Source organism: Grampus griseus (assembly GCF_964374135.1).
Source record: "Grampus griseus genome assembly, chromosome: X".
Taxonomy (NCBI): Eukaryota; Metazoa; Chordata; class Mammalia; order Artiodactyla; family Delphinidae; genus Grampus; species Grampus griseus.
Genome location: NC_138999.1, coordinates 54,652,826 through 54,667,784, shown reverse-complemented (window position 1 = coordinate 54,667,784; position 14,959 = coordinate 54,652,826). Strand labels below are relative to the sequence as shown.

General features: G+C 40.0%; 1 protein-coding gene across 2 annotated transcripts in view; it reads right to left on the bottom strand.

Moving 5' to 3' along the window:
• Positions 1 to 1,144: 1,144 nt before the first annotated feature.
• HEPH (hephaestin) overlaps positions 1,145 to 14,959 on the bottom strand; it is a gene marked incomplete at its 5' end in the record, with an annotated part of 88,404 nt that continues 74,589 nt past the window's right edge. The window contains 6 exons of one of the 2 annotated variants that reach the window (XM_082681110.1): positions 1,145 to 1,965; positions 4,318 to 4,362; positions 7,229 to 7,391; positions 8,246 to 8,385; positions 10,821 to 11,046; positions 12,139 to 12,245. In XM_082681110.1, the coding sequence (XP_082537236.1) occupies positions 1,736 to 1,965; positions 4,318 to 4,362; positions 7,229 to 7,391; positions 8,246 to 8,385; positions 10,821 to 11,046; positions 12,139 to 12,245 (911 nt within the window). In that variant the 3' untranslated portion in view covers positions 1,145 to 1,735. Of the gene's footprint in view, positions 1,969 to 4,317; positions 4,363 to 7,228; positions 7,392 to 8,245; positions 8,386 to 10,820; positions 11,047 to 12,138; positions 12,246 to 14,959 lie in introns of both variants that reach the window. The other variant, XM_082681109.1, reaches the window with a different exon arrangement.

Sequence of the window (14,959 nt, the reverse complement as noted above, 5' to 3'; positions counted from 1 at the left end):
CCATTGACCACAGTAAACCAAGATGAGTGATGGGCTCTGGCCTGTGTTTTACCCTCCAACTTTCAACATTATTTAGCACCTGAACACCAGCTTTGTGGGTTTCTACAGTTAATCTGCAAAGTGTTGCTAACTAGGCAGACAGTTTTGCTGGAAAGACAGGAAAAGGAAAGTTGGATTCAATATGGGTAACAAATGATGGAGATTAGTGGAGTTTCCATGATATAGAAGGATGAAGCAGGTATTTGGAGTCGAATAGATGAAGGCTTGAATCCCTACTCAATTTTTAGCTGAATGACCTGGGGTAAAATCACTTACTCTCTATAATAATTTGTTTACTAAAAGGTAAAACAAAGTATCACCCTGATAGAACTAAGGGAAGTAAAATGCAATCAGGTATTAGATGCTTTGTAAAGTGTAAAGCACTATGCATTTCAGTTATTATTTTAACTGTCCCTGATGCCTCTTCCATTTTCCACTTGCCATGTAAAATGGTATTATGGATACTATAGTAAGAATGGGCCATCTTATCTCATCCCTAATCTGTGTCTTGTCTGTGCTCTCTGACCAAGGTTTTAGAGAGGCTTGAACTTGTAAGTGACAAAGGAATATTGCTTTAAATTACCAGAGGAAGGACTCTACCCTATAAAGAGGCCCCCAAAATTGCAAGTAGACCTCTCATACCCCCAACTACCAAAAGAGCCCATTAGATCTGTGCCCACCTCTCCTTGCCCAGTGTAAAGGTTTGAGCTTAGTTTCAGCCCTTTATTTCCCTCTGGCAACTTTTCTTTGCATTCAGAATACTTTTGGCACTTATGGGTCAAAAGATGGTACCTACCACTCTGATTCTGAGGCTTCCTCTTGGGCAGCTTCTTCACTTCCAAAACACAAACCTGCAGGGTCCACAAAGGATAGGCAGACCCATTCTATGACCAACACTAGTCACCCCCACCAGTCTCGCTGAGTGCTCTCTTTTTCAATAACAGTCACAACTTCCCAGAGGCCACAGAGACAATCAAATTCACCAAGTTCACTCTTATGGTGTTCTAACAAGCACTTTAATGTGTAGGATTTTCTGACTAAAACATGGAGAGGACACTCAACATTCCCTTCAGTGCAAATGCACCAAGAACTTGGAGTACTGCCTTCCTGAGGAGCTTTTGCCTCCAAAGGTTGTAGTTGCTCATGACAACAATATTCCATCTACCCACTTAACCAAAACAGTCCACTGCCAAGAAGAATCAAAATACAAGTTGGATCTTAAAATCCCACCCCACCCATTCCCCATCAAGACTATGTTCTTAGTCCTAGTTTAGATTTGGATTATCATCACAGCTCACTTAGCCTCAGTTCAAACTGAACTTGCCTAAGTCCTGGAAAGCAGTAGAAACCTAATCAGTGAACCTTACTCTTGGTATCTACTTTGTGAGAGGAGTCAGTTTTTAGAAATTTCCAGACCTTCCAAGTGTCAGTGGATGATATAATATAGCTGTTGAAATTTGTGATATTAGATACTAGGGGACTCAGCCCCAGGTGCCCAAGTGGAGTAAAGAAACTAAAGAAAAAGAAAGCATATCATTTCCATGTAAATAAATTAGTGAAGAAATACTCTTTTGAGTTTGATTCCCTCCTCTGCCTCTCTAAAACCCATTCCCCTTTGACAATGACAATGAGGTCAGCTGCTAGTCCATGACCTGCTGGGAGTGTGTCCCAGATGTGCAGTTCCAGGATCCAGCTGTTATTGCTTGAGAGACAGAAGCTTGAAGCTGTCATCCAGGATGGACCTCCTGTTGCGCCGTAGCTTTCTCTGCCGATGCTGGTACCACACCACACCACCAAGAGCCAGAGCAATGAGCAGGAGAGTGACACCCATGGCAATCAAGACAGAAGTCAGTATCTCGATATCCTTTACAGGGATCTGCATGCCCAGCATCCTCACATTGCTTTCTCCAATGTCTCTGGGAATTGCTACTGAAATGGAACAAGAGGCAAGTGGGAACCCTGCGATGGAGAATATTCTAAAATGTCTTATTTTATAGTCAACTCTGGGAGAGGAGAAATAAGGTCATCCAAATAGGACAGAGGAACTATCCTTAGCCCTCAAAAGATCAGCCAATGATGACAGATACGGAGGTTACAGAGAACCAGTGTAACAAAATGTCATAGCTGAGAAAATTATTAGGAAGCATTGAGGCACCAGTCCCCCCATGGAAAGAGCTAACACTCAGAGTGAGAAGGGCCTTGACATATTTCTTTAAATATATAAAAACCTGTGATGTAGAAAAAAAAAAAAGAATTGAATTTGGTTTGCGTGGTTCCAGAGGGTAGAACTGGGAGCAGTAAGTAGAAACTCCTGAGAAGCAGTTTGACTCAATTATCTAGCTTATCAATACTCACTTTGACCATTGGACCATGACAAGAGCCTGTCTCTGTGCTGTCTGGTCTCTCACATCTTTGCGTCATTGTAACACTGATGTCACATTGATCTTTCTAGGTGAAATATCTAATTTTCTTAGTTCCTGGCATACAAACTTTTGATGATCTCCAATCAGCCTATGGAATAAAGCTCAGACTCAAGTCAGACATTGCAACTCTCACGATCAGGTTCTAACTTAGCCTACTCTTATTTACTATCTTCAGGGATAGCAACTCATTCTTTGTTCTACAGAATGGGTGAGCCTCTTCAGGCTTCCAAGACTTTCTCATGCTGCTCCCATTGCCTGAACACCCTTTCTTCTTCCTCACCATTCTATCCCTAGCTTAAACATTATATGTCTCAGCAAAGCTTTCTTCAATTCAGCTGTATAACTAACAATGGTCTTTCTTTTGTGTGCCCAAAGTACCTGTACTGTTTGTACTCCCACAATTTACTTCCTTGGGCTAAGTGACCTAATCCACCCTCACTTCTGGATTTCAGTCTCCTCTTTTATAAAATGGGGATAATAACCATACTTAATTCAGTGGTTTATTGTGAGGCTTGAGTGAGTTGATATTTATAAAATATTTAACATAGCTCCTGGAAGACATCAAATGCACAATAATTGATCCGTTGTTATTATTGTTTCCCCACTTTAAAAAAATAACATAGTATCCAGCACTGCAATTATTGTCTCTGTGTCTCATTCCACTTTTAGACATGAATCTCTTGGAAAATAGTGACTATGTCTTACTTTTTTGGTGTCTCTGGCAGTTAGTATGTGTTTGATGAATGTATAACTGGATGAATCAATATTCTTACAGAACTGAGAGAAGATGAAATATAATGAGTTCAAATGGAAGCTGGGAAACATTCTGGTTTTGAGTTTACATTCTACCACTTACTTCCCTTGTGACCTTGGAAAAATCACTTTCCATCTCTCAGAAAATATTGGGCTTTAGTAGACCACCAGTTTTGAGGGGTTTTCCTCACTGTTTAACGTTTTTAACAAACAAGAGCTTATGAGGATGTATGTATGTATGTACACACTGATATGTAAAAATGCATATACAAATGTATGCACAAAATATGTATATATAAAAATATATGTGTGTATATATATATATGTATATATATATACAAATACATATACATATATGTATGTCACTCTGCTCTCTCTGCTTCACCTTACCTCTCCCTAATCCTCCAGGACATACCCTAGTCCCCTGGTTGACTGTTTATAAGATACTTAGATCATTAGGACCTTTCCAAACAGAGCTGAAAAACCTCCAGACTAAACTGAAAATCTCTAACATCTATTCTAGCCTCTCACAACTTTATGAATCTTTCTCAGTTCAGGTACAAATGAGGTAGAGAGTGAAAGCATTATTTGAACCCAGCCTGGATAGAACAAGAAGCTCTATTTTCTGGAAGTACAGAAATAGATGGTTCTAAAGTGTCAACTATTTAGTATTCTATAGATGAAAGATTAATTACCTGGTGCAGACTGAATGACATTTGTCCTAGTTTCACACTGTCCTTGTGGGGAATTCATATCTGTACTATAGCACCTTCATTCACAACTCAGCAAGACCTTGAATTTTATTTCCCCTCATACATTAGTAAGAGGATAAGACAGCAGCCTTCACTGAGGATGAGGCAATTTTCCTCAACTCAGGAGGTTGGGCATGGGGGTCAGAGAGAATAAACCTGCTGAGGGAAGCTTAACTGGAAGCTTAACCTTAGATTCCTGGCTTCTGAAATCTTAAATAAATCTCAGGATGTTTTCTGCTAGTATTGAGGTCCACATTTCAGCCATATGAAACTCATCTTCTAGAGGCACTGAACTTTTCCCCAAATGCACAACATATATAACTACCCAATCTGTGTATCCTTCTCCCTACCTTTTCCAGTCTCTTCAGAGATGATGGTGGTAGTGCTTAAGTGTTCTGGAGGAAAAAGAGAAAAGAAGTTAGTCCTATTATTCTTCCTACTTATCCACAGGCTTGTTGTAGGAGGTTAGCAATGGTTGGAGGACTCTCTGTGATATAGTAAGCAAAATGGAGGTGACTGGAATTAACTGTCTTGTGATCAAAGTCAGTATTGGTATGTGGATTTGATTTTGAGCAGTGACACAAAATATAAGCAAGAGCATAGTCTTAGGAGTCCAAAAGGTAAGTCACCCCTCTGCCAAAATTTACATATTTATTGACACTTTATCCTCATTATTGCTCTTTTTGCCACCTTTTCCCAGCCTTCCTTCAGGAAGCCCCTGTTCTTTGTCAAACCTGCATCCCTACATATTCAACCTTTTTAGAATACTTCTTCCTCTTCTTGCTTTAATGAGGCTGAGCTCTTTTCTGAGAACTATACTTCCTTTATATCTTCTCAATACTGTTTTGAGATTATTTATTATTCCTCCCCTTTTTGCAAAGATCCATCTCTTTTGAGGCTTATATTACTTGGCTAAAAAATCACAACCACTTCTTGTCACTGTTACCTAGCAGTTTTCATTCATGGAAGTCTTTGGTACGTGGCTCAGTCTTTCTTGTCTTCAATTCCCATCATAAGTGTCGACCTATCCAACACTTAAGCCTCACAGTTTTTAGACCTCTTAACTCTAACAAATTTCAAATATACTCCAACTCTATCAACCACTCTTATGGTTACATTGGGCTAATTATGCAGACTTGCTCCATCTCATAAGTCTAAAATCTAACAACAGCCTCCTATTCTCTCCATGTTCTAATGCTATTTATTCTATTTCACCTGTTATTTTCTCCTCTCATGAAGACCTCTAGCTCCTGGACACTTCCATTTTTCTCACCTCACCAGTTTCATCCTGTTTTTTTCTTCCATTCCTGGCCAGGCTGGACTCCATTGTCTATCACTTCAACTACTAACTTACCAGGAATATTATAATCATTTGCTGAAACCCCAGTAACTATACTTTCATTGTATTTTTTTCTGGTATTATGATGAATGCTGGTGGAGAAACATCACACAATTGTAAAGATCAGTATTCTTTGGGTCCAACTTCAACTAAGTCCTCAGTGCTGCTTGGCAATAATTAATTTATTTCCCATCACTCAGAGTAACTTTTCCCCCACCACCCAGAGTGGTTATTTCATAACCACTTTGCCCACTCTTCTAAAGCCCCTTACACTACCATCTATCTTTCATTCTTAGTAGATGACTCTGTCTCCTCCATCACAGATGAAACACAGACCATCAGACAGAAATATCTACCTTTTTGTCAAGCCTCTCACCCAAACCTACACATTGGTCTTTTCTGTTTTCTTTCTTCTTTTAGTAGAAAAAAATGACCTTACCCCACTCTAATATTTTTTTGTAGCTCTGACTTTCATCCCCTGCTTCTTCCCTGGGAAGCCCTTTCCAACAATTAGTCTTTTATTCCCTATCTGTCTTCAACTCTTCCCTCTGGTTGGCCTGTTAGCTTATATGTGATTGGAACAATATCAAATTAGACCATAGTCTGTCAAACAAACAAAAGGTAAATAGGTAAAATTTATGGACTGGCTCATTATTATAGAGAGAGGTAAGTTATTCTTATTCATGGAAGTTCCTTGATGATATGTATTGATGCAGTCTCTTATCTATTAGATGGTCCATATTTGACATGACCCGTTACTACACATGGAGAAAATCTATTGCTTTGGATCTATAGCATCTTGATGATATATCAATTCACCACTAGAGTTTGATTCTAAGGACTGACAGGATACAACAAAGAATTATGTGTGCCTGTCTGGGTGGTAGGGAATAGTACCACAGTAGTAACTGGAAGACACATTCTAGCAGTATGTGTTACCAGAGAACAAAGTTTTCCAAAGATATAGGAAATCATAATGTACAATTATTCGTCTTCCTCCCTGGGGGTAAATAGCAGAGTTGTATTTTCTACCCTGGTTTGCTAGCCCTGTTTAAATGTCTAAAGACATTTTCCCACTTTCTATTCCTGCTGACAGAATGTCAATGGCTGGGAATCCCAGAATACCTACCTCAATATAACCAGTTTTCAAAACAGCATGACTTTAAAAAAAAAAAAAAGAACAGGAGAAAAAATACCTCTCTGGATTCATGTGGGTCCCTAGAGTTTCTATTGAGCCTCTTGCAAGGGGGATAATGATGAGTACTGGATTCAGGTTAAGAGACTTAAGAAGTGAGACTCAATGCTTTGATGACCCAAGGACACAAAATTCAACACAGCCTACTCTTCTATGTTATTGGTGGTGAACAAAGATTTATTGGTAAAGAAAATACCCTGGCTATTACGTCTCCATATAACAAATACAAGGAAAAAGTTTTTTCCATCCTTGTTAGCATCTGTCTGGGATTAGTTGTAATTGAAGGCTAATATCTCTTTCCAGCCTTAGACAATCCCCACAAAACAAACTAATTAAGGGGTGACTGTTGGAATTATATTTTTCCTTTTTATAAAAAAAGAACTCATTAATAAGATTCCTTTGAAATAGTTAATACCTCTAATAAACTCTAAAATAATAAATTTACATACAAATTAAATGTATTCAAAGGAAGCAAATCTACACTAAGCATCAATGCATACAGCCCAGCCAGGCTGAGTCAATTCATGTGAGCTCAACAAGTATCAAAGAAATTAGGAGGGGGCATGAGCAGGGGAGCAACAGGGAATGAGAAATATTGGTTGGGAGAACACTAGAAGGGGTCTGTTCTGTCTTCTTGGGATCAGAAGATGGATGCAAGTCACTTCTTGGATTATCTGGTTCTTACAGGCTAGATACAGTGCCAGAAGATATCCTAATTAGGCTTTACCTCTTTGGGACAAAACCATAAAGACAGTCTCCATGCCAGCATGGACATGGTCTGTAACATGACAGTGAAGCAGCCATGTCCCAGGGTTGCTGGTCACCATCTCCACAACCTCAAAGGTCCCTGGGAACAGATCCACCACGTCTGCCCGGTAACTCTCTCCACTCTGCAAGAGAGATTGTGGGTGAGAGAGAGAAAGTGAAGGGTAGAGATAGTCTCAGAACTTATAGGAATTAAAAGGCTTGGGTATCCACACCAGAGACATGGAATTTCAAGATTCACAGACCAGAGAACAGCTTAAAGATTCCATCTTATCCATCTCTTCTGTGAACCCACCCATACAAACTGACTCAACAGAGGAGACTCTCTCTCCTCCTACTTTTTCTTAAAGTGTCCCAAAGTAAAGTTCATTTAGTCTTTCATTAGGGGGATAAAAACTAGTATATCCATACATTTTAGCAGGCTTAAGCCTTGATCCCTAGGAAGGATCCACATATTTACTTTAGAAATGAAACTCAATTTAGTTTCTCCTCTATGCCACCACCTTTATCAGGACTTCTAAGTCTTTAAGTCCACATTAATGCCTACAACTCTGACCCCTTTTCCTAAGACAAAATTTCTTCTTCAAAACCCACATGTAGTCCCATGTAGGTCCTGAATTGAAGTTCAGGAATGGATTAAGGACTTTCAGAGATTGTGAGACACTACTCTGAAATTTCTTACTCAGGATGACTGCTTACTGGACCTCAAGTCCCTGACTGAGACCCAATTACATTTATTCCTTCAATCTCCTTATCACATAAATGAGCCATTCATTTCTTCTATATCATAGGGGAAAGCTAAGGCCTGGAGGGCAATGACTGACCTTGGGATACAAAGCCAAACTAGAATTCCCTGATCAATACTCCATGTACAAGACCTTTCTTCTTTTAACTGATTATTATCATGTTTCTTTTTATTCTCTTCTTTCTTAATGGATATCAAAGCACTCTGAGGGACTCAGCCTCTTTTCCAGCTCACCCGATAGAGAAAGCTTTCTGCATGGAAATGGACAGTGTGTAGGTCAATATCTTGTCCCATGGCCAGCATGTACCAAGCCACTCGTTCTCCTTGGTACATGGTAAGGCCCCTGAGGTTGGCATAGAGTTTTCCATTAATGGCTGTAAGAGAAGAAAACTATTTTATATCTCTCATTTTGACTTACCACTGCCACTACCCTAGAGCTAATCCCTATCATCTCTGATGATAGCAATACCCTCCTAAATTCTCTCATTTTTATTCCATTTGTCCCTCTCCAGTCTATCTTCCACATTGGTGTTACAAGAGTGGTCTTTCTAAATAACTAATATGATCATGTTATTCTGCTGCTTAAAATACTTTAATAGCTCCCTCCTGCCAAAAATATCAAGTCCATGCCTCCTTAGCTCAGCCAACAAGGTCCTTCAAAATACAGCCCCAAACTACCTTCCCAAACTCATCTACCATTATCTAACATATTTATTTCAATTAAGGTGATTTTTTCACCATCCCCCCATATGGTCCCATATTCATGTTCTCTGTGTTCTTGCTTATGTTTCTGATCTTCCCTCCCAGAAATTTTCCCTACTTTTATCCATCTTTTCAAAGCCCAGTCATACCTTCACCTCTTCTAATAATACTTCCCTGATCTAGCGCCTCTCAGCACCTCTCATTGCCTGCATTCCTTTCCACAACTAAACTCCTCCAATACTGTCTGTACCACCCTTTGGAACTCACTAGAAACTGCCTTATACATTTACCTATCTTTTAATTTGTGGAATTTTATATCCCCAACTAGGTTGTAGGTTTCTATTAGGCAGGACATAAATGTATATACTATATTCCTTGTATTCTTCAGAACACCCAGCAGACACCTGAGCCTACAATAAATGTTTAAAAAAATACCTGTCACATTCTTGGAATTTATAATGATATTAACACATGGGACTCATCATCTGCCTCTTCCCAGGCCACATCCTATGCTTTAAAAACAACAAACCACTCATCACCATGTTAATTCACACTGTCAAGACTATGCCCAGGATACACACCCCCACTTTTCATGTTCTCACAGAGGGAAGATGATTTATACTCTACATCCCAAGAGAGGAAATAATGGAAGGAACATTTATAGCCTATTTACTCTGGCCAAATTTTGTATTTGAGAGAAGGGACTAAATACGCTTAACTCAGTCTGACCATAGAAAGTGGTGCAGATGGATTTGTTATTCCATCATGGGGAAGATTTTATCCCTGTGAAGGAGGAGGGTATTGTTGTCCCTCTACGTCAATGACAGGATGAAAAATCTATCCATTGTTGGGGTAGTATTAGTAAGCCCATTTTGTTGCAGAACTAAATTCAGTTTGCAAATTAGCTTTCTCAGTAAGTTCACATTTGATCTTAAGCATCTCTGCCTCTTGCTCAATTGGTTCAGGAATCTGGAAGTGAGAGAAAGGGTATTATTTGTTTGCCCTCAGACACCAACATTATTTTTTTTCTCTAGTGTCAGCACTCAGAGAGTTTTCAACAAATATTTGATAGGTAGATAGATTGATACCTGAAGAGTTTGGATGAATAAACACATAAACAAAAAGATGGAAATGAGCATTATCTAAACCCCTGCACTAGCAAGATCTGTGTCCTCTTTTCATTTTGGTTTTGGGCAATTTATTTCTCTGATTTGAAAGGAGCTAAAAAAATTCATTTTGTAAAGTTTGTGAATCACTGGATTCAATGTGAATCACTCATATTTCCATCAAGGGGAAATAGCTAGAATCTGTGTGACTATGAGATACTACTTTTGAGTTCCAGTAGAGTCACTATAAAAGCTGCAACTTATCCTCAAATCAAAGAAATACTACACTAGAAGAGATAGTGAGAAATCACTTCATACATTCTGCTGCACTTAAATTCTCCCTCTTCTTTGAGATTTTCTCTATTTTTTTTAAAGATACACAAATCTCTAGAACAAAGGAAGGCTTGAGTGCACAATTTACCTCCAAAATCCATTTGAGCATCAAGAAGCTCTTATTTGTATGTAATATAACCCAGTATGCTGCTCTCTGAAGCTCTCTCTCCAATCCTTCCATCTGTAAATTGAACCTTTGTTTTAAAAATAGATTAAAAGATAAGCTGTCCTTCATTTGACTATATTAGAATATATTGAGAAAACAGATCTCAGATTCAGAGTGGTAAGGAAATAAGATAATATTGAGAAACTAAACTCAGAATTTTTAAGTAGAGAGGCCCTAATCAGCCAGTGCACCAGGTACATTGAGGGTCATAAATGTCCATCTTGCCTTCTCTAATATGTTAAAATGTGCTAGTGTCACCACAGCAACTTTACAGAGTCAGCTTCCTGCTTTCTGGGCACTTGAACTAACGTAGACCACATTACCTATTTTATGTATGAAATATATAATACTGTAGTAGGAGACATTTCTTCTAATTTGTCCCCATTCCACTTTCCTATCCTTTCAGAAAATATGCTCCCTTGGGTTGTGATGGGCCTATCAGATACCCCCATGCAGCCAGTAGGGACTTCTTTGGAAGAGGGTTAGGTTCTTTTCTACAGACCATGCATTTTATTGCTCTCCAAGAAAGTCTCATCCTGTAGGTTAACATGGCCTGGATCCTGGGGCCCATAAGTTTCCACATTCTCTTCCAGATACCAAGACTGGTTCTCATCAAAAATCAAGAATAACAAGGCAAATTCTCGGTCCATGTCATGCCGTCCTCCATTGGGCTCTAGGATGCCCTTTCGGCAGATAGCCAAGGGTCCCACCAGACCACTGTACATGTCCTAAGGATAGGAGGAAGAGGGAGAGAGTGAACTAGATGGAGTTGTTTCTGGGTGGTAGTGCTCTACAGAGAGACAGGCTAACATCCAAGCCCATTGTGCCCTCAGCACTTCATCATAATGTCTTGTATTTATAAGTACCTCATCTATATTATCTGAATTCATCCTCACAACAATCTTGGGACATAGGAAAGATATGCTATCTCACTTATGATTTACCTCTGCTGGACTATTCGTTGATCTCCAAACTCACCAATCATTTTCACAACACAATGCCTTTTCTCAGGCTGTTTCTTCTTCCTGTAATGCCCCCCACCACCATATCCCTATCTTTTATCATACTGCTATTCAGCTTTCAAGGCTCAATGTATGTCTACCTATCATTATGTTGCCTTCGCCAGTTTCCCCCTCATTCATCCTCTCCTCCAAGCAGAAGTAATCACTCTCTCATGGACCCCCACAGCAGTTTCTATTAAATGGTTTTATAGAGCTGCTAATACTATGCTATATTTAAATTTTATTCTGTGTATATATATATATAGTTATATTTTATATATTTAATGTCAACGTTATGTTTATATTCATCTGTCTCCCACAACTAGATCATACTCTTTGAAAATGGGAACTGTATCTTACATTTGTATCATCCAAAGCACCAGGTAAAATGTAGTAGGCTCTCAATAAATGATAGCTGACATCTGCCTGTGGATGGGTGGCTACATAGATAAGCCCATTTTCCAGGAAACAGAGGCAGAATGACTTGCCTAAAGTCACTTCAAAAGCAAGACAGAACAAAATTTGGGCTAGAAACCCAATCTCTTGACAACAAATTCTAGGCTTCTTGAATGATAACATACTGCCTTATATTATCCAAGAAGAAGAAATAAGGAAGAAAATCCTCAGAACTAACATGTGATGCTACCTATTCCTTTCATCCCTCCTCCTAACTACTAGAATAAGCCCAGCATTTGAGGAATTTCACCTGAACCCTGGACTTTAGTGCTGGGCTTCTTACTACATCTGTTTAATAACTTCTTTTTACTAGGCAGCCTGCCCAATTCTGAGACAACTCCAGGAAGCCAATATTGTCTTTACCTTGATGGGATCCACTGCAGAATAATAGATCCAGGAAACACAAGTAGAATCATTGGGCCCAGGGCCAGATCTCTCTGGGATGTTCCACTGGTAAGTGAGAACCTCACCTAGAAGTGGTAACAGGAGTCTCCAGTTAGACCAGATCAGAAATTTCTCCCAGTTCCCGGGTATCCCTAAGAGGCTGTGGCAGGTGAGTCCCAGGACCTTTAAGATATTTCTCCATCATTTCCATATCAGTCTTCATTTTATTTTTGTGACTTTATTCTTATCCCTCCTGGGACACCCTCAACATCTCTTCTACTGTCCCTATCTTTAAATATTCAGGTCCAATACTCTAGTAAGGCAGTTCTGCTACTATTCTCCCTGCTTATAATGACCTTCCTTCTTTGGCTCTGTTTTGGTCTCCCTATCCTGCTGCTGCCTCCTAAATGCAGCTGTTTCTTCAAGGCTCTGTCTCTAGTCCTCTTCTCCTCTTTTTCCATACTGTCTCCATGGAAGATTTAAGCCATCTTTCTGATGTCAATTAATCTGCGTGTATTGATGCCTCAAATACTTAGCCAGACTTTCCTTGTCATTAAGCTCCAATCCAAAATGGGCATAGAGAGAACATACCTCAACATAATAAAGGCTATATATGACAAATCCACAGTAGGCATCACACTCAATGGTGAAAACCTAAAGCATTTCCTCTAAGATCAGGAACAAGACAAGGATGTCCACTCTCACCACTATTATTCATCATAGTTTTGGAAGTTCTAGCCATGGCAATCAGAGAATAAAAAGAAATAAAAGGAATACAAGTTGGAAAAGAAGAAGTAAAACTGTCACTCTTTGCAGATGACATGATACTATACATAGAGAATCCTAAAAATGCTACCAGAAAACTACTAGATCTAATCAATGAATTTGGGAAAGTTGCAGGATACAAAATTAATGCACAGAAATCTCTTGCATTCCTATACATTAATGATGAAAAATCTGAAAGAGAAATTAAGGAAACACTGCCATTTACCATTGCAACAAAAAGAATAAAATACCTAGGAATAAACCTACCTCAGGACACAAAAGAATTGTATGCAGAAAACTGTAAGACACTGATGAAAGAAATTTAAGATGATAACAACAGATGGAGAGATATACCATGTTTTTTTTTGGAAGAGTCAATATTGTGCAAATGACTCTATTACCCAAAGCAATCTACAGGTTCAATGCAATCCCTATCAAATTACCAATGGCATTTTTTACAGAACTAGAACAAACAATCTTAAAATTTGTACTGAGACACAAAAGACCCCGAATAGCCAAAGCAGTCTTGAGGGAAAAAAACGGAGCTGGAGGAATCAGACTCCCTGACTTCAGACTATTTATTTGTTTGTTTGTTTGTTTGTTTGATGGGATTAACAGAAACAAACTACTTTATATAAAATAGATATGCAAAGAGGATATACTGTATAGTACAGGGAATTATAGCAATTATCTTAAAATATCTTATAATGGAGTGTAATCTGCAAAAATATTGAATCATGATGCTGTATAACTAAAATTAACATAATATTGTAAATCAACGACTGAACATTGGGGACAGAGTCAAGATGGCAGAATAGGAGGATGTGGAGTTTGCATCTCCTCACAAATACATCAAGAATACATTGGAACAATTCTCAGAGAGCACCTACTGAACACTAGTGGAGGACCTCGGACACCTAAGGGGACAAAAAAATCCCCGAGCAACCAGGTAGGATGAAGGAAAGGGGGAAGAAAAGTGGAAACAGGATGAGACCAGTGCCCCTGAGGGGTAGCTAAAGGAGAGCAGAGGTTCCTACACTCAGAAAAGCTCACTTACAGCAAGGGGAACAGTGGTGACAGAGAGGGACTTTCAGGGGATTGGGAGATTGGAGGGGAATGCAGCAACCAGTATGTGTAAGGCAGGACAGAGTAATACCTATTCACATAGTCTGTGCCACAGCCCTGCACACCCCAGCCTGAGTTGTGTGTAGGAGGGCTGGGTGCTGGAGAGTGAGGTTTGGAGAGTGGACCCAGGGAGGGGGTAGCTGTTGGTTGTGAGGAGACAGCCTGAGGCAGCAGGAGGGAAGGGCTCCATGGCCAGAAAAGTTTGCAGAGGAAGCCCAGGCCACTATGGAGGTGAGATGCAATTGTTGAGTGGTGTGCAAAGAGCAGGACTGCCATTGGAATGTCCTTTCCCACCCGTTTGGCTGGCCTCCTTGGGCAACGTAAGTTGTGCATGCCTGAGCAGGCTCACCCACCCTGAAAACCAGGGTTCCCCTCACCTGCTCAGGCCTTGGCAAGCCTGCTAGGGACCCAGGCCTGAGCCCTACCCCTGCCAAAACCTCCTCTGGCCACATGGGTTCAGGTGGACCTGAGCACAACTCCCCCAAAGCATCCATGGGCTGTGTGGGTCTTGGCAGCCTGCCACCACCCCTGACAAATCTTCCTTTGTCCACGGAGGTCCTGGCAGGCTGAGCGCCACCTTTCTCCAAAGTCTCCTCCATCTGTGCCAGCCCCTGAAGCCATGCCCATGGAAGTCTGCACCCTGGCTGGCCTATGCAAGCATGTGTGCTCCAGGCCAGCTTCAGGAGCAGATGCTGGTGAGAGGAACACAAGCAGAGGTGGGGATGACACAGCTGGTCCAGAGACCTACCAAGAGGTCTTGGAGGAACTCCTGGGGAGGTGGGGGTTGGCTGTAGCTCACCGTGGGTGCAGGGACATTGATAGTGGAGGCATCACAGAAGTTTCCATTTTAAAATTTTTTATATTTTTATCTTTAACTTTATTTTTTAAACTTTTAAAATTATTTTATTTT